The sequence below is a fragment of the Pangasianodon hypophthalmus genome, chromosome 5 (assembly GCF_027358585.1).
Source record: "Pangasianodon hypophthalmus isolate fPanHyp1 chromosome 5, fPanHyp1.pri, whole genome shotgun sequence".
Lineage (NCBI taxonomy): Eukaryota > Metazoa > Chordata > Actinopteri > Siluriformes > Pangasiidae > Pangasianodon > Pangasianodon hypophthalmus.
In genome coordinates this window covers 1587355-1597706 of record NC_069714.1, presented here as the reverse complement: position 1 = coordinate 1597706, position 10352 = coordinate 1587355, and the positions used below count along the sequence as shown (strand labels likewise).

Sequence of the window (10352 nt, the reverse complement as noted above, 5' to 3'; positions counted from 1 at the left end):
GTGTGTGTGAAATTCCCAGGAGATCAGCAGTTTCTGTTCCCGTACCAAACGTTTGATCGTTCTGTTCCATGCACAAGAAAGACATTAAATCTATAATCAATTTGCTCTTTTATTTGTTGATTTTTTTTTGTCTCCACGTGTAAAGACACACAAACACAAGCATTTTCTTTGAAAACGTGTTTCGAAACAGTACAATCTGAAAGTGCGTTGTAATGTTCACAAATGGTACAAGACTATTTACTTGTTAAGTATTTACACAGCACGATGAGGCGCACTGGAACGTGACTGCACCTGTTCTCACACACACCCACACACACACACACACACACACACACACACACCCACACACACAACCCTCCACCCTCTCTGCCAGCGCTGGACATCCTCATGGTTATCATTTCTCCGAGGTGTACATCCTCTGTAGTGATCTTCAGGATACAACAGGAGTCATGTCCCATAGCTACACACACACACACACACACACACACACACACACACACACACACACACACACACACACACACACACACACACACACACACACAGAGAGAGAGAGAGAGAGAGAGACAGGAGCAAATATTAATTATACAATTCATTATTCAACTTTACATATCAGTCACAGACACAGAATGACTCGAATAATAATAAGAAGAATAATAAGTTTTTCGTTAGAATTCAAAAATACTTCATCAGAGGCACTAATATTGCTAACAAGAGAATGCAGAGGAAAAAAAAAACCTCATTTTTACCACAAAAATCCTCTCAGACAGAGAAAAAAACGAGAATTTTACTAGAAAAAAAATCTTCGTATACGTAGACAAAACCACAATTTTACTAGACAAATCGTCTCAGGCAAAAAAAACCAACAAAAAAACAATTTTACCACAAAAACCCGAAGCGTACGCTGGTGAATGAGAGACTCATTTTTGTTTTCTAGATGTGTGCCAAGCAACTTTCTGTGTTGTCATGATATCATTTTATATATATCTTTTTTTTTTTCTTTATTAATTACGAACTAATAGGAATTAGCCGATTTGATGTTCAAATTTTGTACTGAACCTCGAATGAATAAAACGAAAAAGATCGAACGAAAAGAAATTTTTATTTTTCCTCCTTTTCCGTGTTAAATTATTTGTTTGTGTAGATATTAAATGAAAATAGAAATTAAAGAAAAAAACCCACAACACTACTGTTTTGCTAGACATTTCGACATTTCTTAGCAACTCCTATAGTGTGTATATATATATATATATGTGTGTGTGTGTGTGTGTGTGTGTGTGTGTGTGTGTGTGTGTGTGTGTGTGTGCCGACCTTGATGACCCTGTCCGTCCCGGAGGTCAGCAGCCAGCTCCTGGTCGGCTCGTAGTGAACATACACAATGGTGTGTTTGCTGTCATGGAATGTTGCTGTGGGCGCTCGCCTTACCGAAAAAAAAAAAAAATAATAATAATAATTTTTTAAATAAACAAAAAAAGCACAATTTTTTTTTTTTAAACATTCTCAGTTCTAAGTGTTACAAAAATAGCATATAATTAGCATTTTCTGTATAATGCTAATTATATAATATAATTATAATTAATTATAATTACAACAAGGACTTCTATGGCAGATGCTTCATCTAATAATAATAATAATAATAATAATAATAATAATAATAAGTGGAATTAAAAAAAAAAACATGCTGTTATTTAACGTGTAACATATTTAACATTTATGGAAGGAGTCTCCAGTGTCAGGGCTTTGCACCAGTCAGAGGTAAAGCTGCAAAGCTTCATGGGAAAGTCAATACAGTATGTAATTATGTAATTAAGTGTCTGTATAAATAGCGTGTTGAAGAGTAAAGACTCGAGACTCACTCTTCATCAGTGATGGATTTGTGGCATTCGTCACACACTCGCACCTCGAACTCGAAGCCCATCAGAGGGATGGTGGAGCGCTGGGAGGAGCACTTGCCGCACACGGCCTGGCCGCACTTCCTGCAGTGATGCTACGGGGGCGAAGAAGACGCAAACAATGTCCGTGTCCATATTAGAATATCAGCAGGAGAAAACTAGGACTTTGGCTACATCACTCATCTTTCTGAATCATTACGGCATTTAACTAGCGTGTCAATCATCAAAGAAAACGGTCGCGACCTCCAACTACACACTCCTCCTCTTCAGAGCAGTAATTACTCCGTGTGTGTGTGTGTGTGAGAAACCTGGCGCAGGCCGATCTTTTTGCTGTCCCACATCTGCTTGAAGTTCCAGAAGAACGGCTGCTCGCATTTCTGACAAGAGTCGCTGTCCAGCCATTCAGGAGTCTGAACACACACACACACACACACACACACACAGTGCATCTTATACAACTGACCCACAAAAACAGTCCAAAGAAAAGGAAATTTGACATTTATGTCTTTTTTTTTCACCTCTTGTCGTGTGACGTCCATGTTCCATACGACAATCCCGCCATCAGCGCCGCAAGAAATAAGCTGACGAGTGTGTGGCGCGTAGCACAGCCCTTGTACCTTGTCACTGCACACACACACACACACACACACACACACACACACACACTCGTTAGTATCACAAAGTAAACTGATTTGCACAAATGACAACACAACAGCGATACAAACCATAGAACCAATAGCTTAGCATGCAGTAACTGTAATCTAGGACATGATTGGTCCAAAGAGGTGGAGCTTAGTCTGAAGCTCCGCCCACGTGATAAAGAGCGTCTGGCCACGAGCTTCAGAACATCGAAGGGTGCAATCTGATAGTTAATTTATAGTTAATTTATACTTATCATATCAAAAATGAAGCTCTTTGGTGTGTGTGTGTGTGTGTGTGTGCGTAAGTCTCACTTGTGTCCCTGCAGTTCGATGGCTGTGCCTTTACGACCCCCGATGTCCCACATAATGATGGAATGATCTGAACTTCCAGAAAATAACACCCTCTGGACAGGGTCCCAACACAAGGCTGTTACGTTGCCTACACACACACACACACATTTGAAAAGCAGAAGTTACATAACATTTACAAGGGGTTAATGAACCTTTAAGAGAAAAAAAACCCACATTTCCTTGTGGTTGTTTTTTTGAGGTTACTGTGCATACTTGCTACTTGCATTTATCTGTGTGTGTGTGTGTGTGTGTGTGTGTGTGTGTGTGTGTGTGTACCCGTATGGCCTTTGAAGGTGGTGACCAGACTGCAGTTGTCTTGTTCCAGTTTCAGAATGGTCACCTGACCTGAATGATCCCCTACAAATGCGTGTCTGGTCTCCACATCAAACCTGACAAACAGCTCGTTAAGGGAAAAAAAAAAAAAACATTCTGTCCACAAAACACACATTGTTTATTCTGCAAGCTCTATTTACATGGACACAGACGTGTGTGTGTGTGTGTGTGTGTGTGTGTGTAAGGCAGTCCTGATAGTGCAAGTGTAACTTCTGGACTTTATAATAGCTACAAGTGAGTGAGTGTGAGCGTGGAACATTCAAAACACAAAAAAAATGAGGAATGTTCTGTTCTTTTCTTATTACTGAAGAATTTGTTATTGAAGTCTGAAAAAAAAGGGTTTCTTTAGCTCTCAGAGTTGTACACAGGGTCACTAGTAGGGCATCACACACACACACACACACACACAAATTAGTAATAAGCAGCCCCTTCATTTTTTCCCCAACCAAAGAATTCTTTTTTTTTTTTTTTTTTTTTTCTTCCAATTGGCTCACAAGACCGAGGATTGCGGAAGCACAGGTCAAAGTTCATGTAGATAAAGTGGGAACAAAGTGAAAGTAACCGCTACTAGAGGCAAATATTTATCTTTCCTCCTTCAGTGGATTGACTTTTAGCCGATTTAACTGTAGTTTTCGCCATAGCAAGAGGCCAAAACTCATACTCTGAAGATGCTGGTTTTCTCTGCACACACACACACACACACACACACACACACACACACACACACACACACACACACACACTGAGGATAACTAAATTCTAAATTCTTCAGTGCTTCCAGCCAACCAGTGAATAATAACAGATTTTAAACAAGCTGGTGTTTATCAGTAGCACTTGTTTTACTCCATTTTATTACAAAATTGTTAAACTACTGATTTACTACTGGAAATCTGAGAAATTCTTCTATTGAGCAACTTAGAGCAACTCCCAGTAGATCCAGTTTCAAAATAAATACAATTATACACATGTGTAATCCATCAGTCGGTTCAGTTATCAGATTATTTTCTCCCTTTTGGGGATCGAGACCTTGTCGTGGCGAAGGGGCTTGAGAACCTCAGGGCGACAAAAAGCGTCATGAAAGGTATGAAAGACTATGTGTGTGTGTGTGTTTGTGTGTGTGTGTGTGTGTGTGTGTGTGTTAATGTAAGGATACTGAAGTCCCGTTACCCACGCAGCGGTCCTGTAGGTCCCTAACTGATGGCCGCTCTCTGAGCAATGCCAGGTGAAGCTCTTATCTTGACCTGTGCTCAGGATCCACTCCATCTCCAACACGAACAACACTACGGTCACTGCTCCCTGATGAGCTACACACACACACACACACACACACACACACACACACACGGAGAGTAGTAGAGGTTCAGCAGTAGATAATTACACACATCCTATAATGCACTCTGATGATATCCGCCCTACTCACCCTGATAGGAGCGAGCCGGAGTCATCTTATTGTAGTCCTCAGACACGATGAACTCCTGGACACACAAACACACACACACACACACACACACACATACGTTTAGCAGATGCTGTCACTGATTTCTACTTTTTGAGAAAGTAGAGCTCACAGTTTAAAGATCGCCTGGACGACATCCACGCAAAAACGACCCAATCACCGACTAAAAAATGATCATGCACTCCTCACAGGCTGATTACACACACACACACACACACACACACACACACACACACACACACACACTGGACTCACTTACAGAAACGACTCCATTGTCCATTCCGATTGAAAGCCTTCGGGTCTCGGGGTTAAAAGACATGCACGAACAGGAAGCTAACAGATGCAGAGAAACACACCACAGTAATTATAGTCAGCATTACACATATACACACACACGCACACACACGCATACACACACACACATACTCAACAGGCATGCACACAAGCCCTTTAATATTTTCTCTCGTTCTGCTTGAAAGGCCTGGACTGGCAGAAACACGCACAGCGTTCTTGTCATAGTAGACGGATGTGCCTCTGCAATGTACTCCTGAATGTCCTTAGTATTAGATAAAATAAAAGCAGCTCTCTGTAGAGGATTCGTAGCTCTGACAACTTCAGACATTTTAAATTCCCTTGAAAGACTAATGACCTCTTTTGAGTGACTAATGATTTCAAAAAATGTTCTTATTCGACGGTTATAAGCCCACGTTCCATCGATTTGCAACGCCTTTCTAGCTGTTGCGCAATCGCGGGGCAGCTTGCTCCCTGCCCCATGTAGCTCCATACAAATATATTGCACCTAGTGGACAAAAAAGGGAACTGCAACAAGCTCTAAAGCCATCTGCCCCATGTTTAATCTACGATCATTTTCAACAGAGGAGGAGGAGGAGAAGAGGACAGGACAGGTAATGACCAGGTTGCCAGATTGGGCTAGTTTAAAGCTACTCTATGACTGCCAAGATCTTGCTGTATAGCCAATACTCTTTAAATGAAATCTAATACATTTCCATAGACAGTGTGTCTGTGATGTACAGAACCATGACGATGAGATATATGAGGTATGATATTGCAAAAATTTGAGGCTATGTCGTTATAAACGTTGGCCTACAACACCAAAAAAACTGTGGTCACGAACCGCCGCTGTTTTTGGAGAAAAATCTCCAAATATCTGCGCGACTTCAGAAACCTCCTGCGTTGAAGAAAGGCTCTTTTAAGGGTTTGGGTCGTAATCACTAGGTTTAGATATGAATTCTCTTATTACGGTTTATTCAAGTAACAGGCACGACAATAGACAAGAGAACGACAAATCTGCACTTTTTTTTTCGTAGTCGATTTAGTAACTAGCTAATAGTTCGACAGCTAATCGGCCAAGTAGTGATTAGAGTATGAGCGCATCTGAATCAGTCATAGCTATTTCGTAGCTAGCTAACACTTAAATGACGTGACAGTACAAACCCAATAAGAAAACTAAAAACATGACCTCTTTCTATATGTTACTCATAGCTAACTTGAAAACAACAACAATGCTTTATTTCATTACATACAGCTGTTTCAATGTTATAAAAACAAACGTTGCAATTTACGCAATACGCGAGCAATTACGTAAAAAGACTTGGGAGTGTACCGATGAACTGAGTCTCACCAGGCATGGTGTGGTAGATGCTGGGCCAGTACTGTCCACTGTCTCTCTTCAGCCAAACACGCACCGTCCTACCACAGAAAGACGGAAAAACGTTTACTGACACGTCATTTATAACGTCTTGAACGTGAGGTGTATCTCCTTGAGATTTCAGTACGGTGTATTTATTCTCATATTCTATTTATTCTATCATAAAAGCGTAGAAGAGCCAAAAATGGAAAAAAAAAAAACAAGTTTAACAAGATTGCACACTTGCATGCTCAGATGCGCACACACACACACACACACATGTATAAACACGTATACACACACACATACATACACACTGCCCAAAATAATTTTAAACAATTATTCCAAACACACATTATAACAAATGAATGACATGAAATTATATAAAAGAATTGATTCCTTCGATTCATTTAAATGTTTTAAGTGAAAACAATCCGTTTCTTCTGCAAATAAATCCGATTTTCTAAAAAAATAAATAAATAAATAAAATAAAATAAAATGGTGCTGCTGAATTCTTGAATCTGATTGGTCAGGAGGGGTTGATTAATTTTTTTTGTAGCAGCAGCTCTGGCTATGATTCAAACGCTCGGAATAAACACACGTGGAGTTATAGGAAAATAATCGATAACACTGGCACAGGTAACACTGGGCACAAAGTGGGTGAATTCACCCCAGATAAAAAAAAACAGTCCATCACAGGGCACCACACACACACACACACACACACATACTCTCATTCACACTCTCTTTAACAATTTAGTGTAACCAGTCTTTACATTTAAATTTCTTTAAAGTTTTCTTTAAATGCTCAAAAAAAAAAAAATTCAGATAAATGGCATGTTGCCATTTGGCAACAGTGTGCACTAGAGGGTTAAAAGAGGCGTGTGGTCTGTTTTTAACGGAACAGACTGTGGTTTGGGACACGCCCACATCAGTGGACTGGTGATGATGATGAGACATTGTGATGATGGAGAAGTGGCAGGATGTGACTGTCGCGTCACATGATGATGAACAGACTGCGTAGGGAAGGAAAACTGTGTGGGGTAAGATGTTGCGAAAGAGTCTGTAGAGTCTCTGTTTGGCCGCACGTCCACTCAAACCCTCGTCTGGATGAGAAGGAGACCTGCTGAGGGTGGATTTAAACCTCCATCACCTCCATCACCATCAATAGCTAAAAAAAAATCATTTACTGGAGTCACAGATTGTGTTCTACCTGAATACCTGCTGATAGCCGTGCAGTGGGATCTATGCTGCACTCAAGCTATTACTGCCATCGACTTATAGATCTCCAACTAGTCCAGCTGAGTCTCCGTCATAACTCGTGCTGCAGTGCATTCTGGGACTCCATCATTTCCTGTCTCCACTATCTCTATACTAGATTTCTCATTAGTATGAAGGTTGCTGGAAAATGGTGAGTGAGAAAAGAAGAACTTAGCACCAGAATGACTAAACACCTCATAAATATATCAATATAAACATGTTTCAGGGTGGAGTTTTCCTTTAACACACCCTTCGTTGGAATTTAAAGGGTGTGTTCGAGCTGAGAAGGATAAACCCTGCAAAAAATGTAAAGAGGTCCAAGCATCTTTACGGACATCACAATTCCACGTGATTCAACTACAAATCAATTCGCTGTTTTCGCTCTTAAACAGAGTGTGTGTTTTTTTTTTTTTTTTTTTTTAAATTTAAAGGTTCTTCGCTTCCAAACGACCTTTTTATATAAATATATATATATATATATATATATATATATATATATATATATATATATATATATATAAATATTTTCATTTTAGACCACAGCACTCCTTATATATTCTTTGATTCTTGTTTCTATAGCAACAACTCATTCACAGGAACTTGTACAACAGACGCTTCACATAATCTATGACTAATAACAAACAGATTTTAAAAAAAAAAAAAAAAAAAAAAAGTTATTTAACGATGTATAATCATTGCTATTTTGAAGTTTTTTGGAGTTTTCGGAGACGTTTATTTAACCTTTAAGGAAGGAGTCTCCAGTGTCAGCGCTTACACTGACGTTCCACAGCGTTAAAGGTGCAGTAGGTAGTTTTTTTTTCATTAATGGTCAGGTGGCGTGGAAATTTGAACGATTCCCACCCCAGGATCTTTTGCTAAACCCATGAATTAATCCGTTTTTTTTTTTTCTTAAATCATGTTCTACGTATCTTCCAGATAATTTATCCTGTAATGAATAATAATAATAATAATAATAATAATAGACTGTCACACCTTAAAATGTTAGAAATAAAAAGCAGTGTAAGAGGAATAACACACTCTGGGGCGTGCTGCTGTTGGAAACTAATCAGGGTGGTCTGTTGTTGATTATTTTCCTGCACCAGCACGACACAAGAAGTGTTTCACATGAATCACTGAAGCCCTGAAGGTGTGAGCATGGAGCAATCTCACACACTGGCTGCTCAGGGCTTCAGGTCACGTGACTGACGCCAGGTGAGAGAGCTCGTGAGAGCTTAAACCGCAGTGTGGCGCTTCTTCTTCTTCTTCTTCTTCTTCGTCGGTGTTCTGGTGCTGAGAGCCCTGGATTTTGGAGCTCACCTGTCCTGCGAGACGCTGATCACTCCGTCCTCTTTAGGGATGATCACTGCGGTGTTCACTACGTCCTGGAAAGAGTCGATCCTGCTGATCAGGACGGGTTTCCGGGCCTGAGGGGGTCGGGGCTGGGCTTCAGCCGCCATCAGCCAACACCATGCACTCACCTCTGCCGCTTGGGAAGCATAACACACTGCACCGAGTGCACCACGGCTGCGTTATGGAGGCTCTGAGTGTCTGCTGCTGCTGCTGCTGCTCCTGCGGGTCAGCTGAGCGCCGCCCCCGCCCCCGGGGCCGCGTCCCAAACCGCGCCGTGCTCACTCCACCACGGGGCACTCACAGCTCACTCAGCGCTTCACCCCCAACACTCAGAGTACAGGCATGCTCCACATATAATAATATAATAACCTCTGCTGGATGTGGTGTTGGTTGGGAAATTAAAAAAAAGAAAGAAAAAAAACCCTGAGACTGGAAAATGGCGGCGTCCTTCCGCACTATGTAGTGTACAAGTGTACAAGTGTACAGTCACAGCACCATGTGATTTAGTCCAGCACAAAACATGTCGCCTACTTGTTTTCACACACACACACACACACACACACACAAAGAAGAAAAAAAGCATCATTAGCGATAAATAGAAAAAATAAAAATAAAATAATAATAATAATAATAATAATAATAATAATAAGGAAGTGAACCGGAAGTAAATAAAAGTGGCCTCCATTTTCCACTGACCTAAAACTGAAAAATAGAAGTAGACTCCATGTTTCATTATTATTATTATTATTATTATTATTATTACTACTACTACTAATAATAATAATAATAATGATAATAACAATTGTAAAGGTAAATAATTGTAGTAATAATTGTGAATATAAAAATAGTTACATTCCAACTTTTGTGTGTGTTTGTGAATGTATGATGATCATGCTAAAGCTAAATATATATTTAATAAAATATACTTAATTCCCAGTTATTATTATTGTTATTAGTAGTAGTAGTAGTAGCAGTAAATCACTACTGGTAATAATAATAATAATAATTATTATTATTATTATTATTATTTTGCAGGTTTTCTGTGTTTGTGAAAGTAAAGGTTAATATAAAGCTTTGAATCTGATTCTGATGCTAATGAGCTGAAACAGAAATGATGAATCTTGGTTATAGCTCAAGGTTCAAGGTTCTTTATTTGTCACATACATACATTACCTACATGTGATGTATTAATGTAGTGAGTAAAGTAAGTAATCACTCCATTTATCCAGGTAGATCTGAGGCCTGTCCCAGGAACTCTGGACTTGAACACACACACACACACACACACACACACACACACACACACACACACACAGGCGGTAAGCCCAGTTGTGTGATGTGTTGTGTGATGTTAGGGCGACATCATGTGGCTCCAAAGCGACTGAATAGCCCGGCTATTCCGCATAGCAACTCCTCAACAG

At 40.0% G+C, this 10352-nt stretch overlaps 1 protein-coding gene across 1 annotated transcript; it reads right to left on the bottom strand.

Annotated features, from left to right (window-relative positions):
• Positions 1 to 91: 91 nt before the first annotated feature.
• On the bottom strand, positions 92 to 9167 carry wdfy2 (WD repeat and FYVE domain containing 2). The gene is made up of 12 exons (XM_034304699.2): positions 8899 to 9167; positions 6316 to 6383; positions 4933 to 5006; positions 4638 to 4692; positions 4371 to 4521; positions 3161 to 3273; positions 2846 to 2972; positions 2411 to 2516; positions 2201 to 2302; positions 1857 to 1987; positions 1312 to 1420; positions 92 to 460 (listed from the first exon to the last, which is right to left on the bottom strand). The coding sequence occupies exons 1-12, from the start codon at positions 9036 to 9038 to the stop codon at positions 431 to 433; spliced, it is 1206 nt and encodes a 401-aa protein (XP_034160590.2). The 5' UTR covers positions 9039 to 9167; the 3' UTR covers positions 92 to 430.
• Positions 9168 to 10352: the final 1185 nt, after the last annotated feature.

Coding starts and splice junctions, on each gene's coding strand:
- wdfy2 (XM_034304699.2), bottom strand. CDS start 9,038: ATGGCGGCTGAAGCCCAGCCCCGACCCCCTCAGGCCCGGAAACCCGTC. Junction 5,007..6,315: donor CATCTACCACACCATGCCTG/GTGAGACTCAGT, acceptor TGCATCTGTTAG/CTTCCTGTTCGTGCATGTCT. Junction 2,973..3,160: donor CACCTTCAAAGGCCATACGG/GTACACACACAC, acceptor GTGTGTGTGTAG/GCAACGTAACAGCCTTGTGT.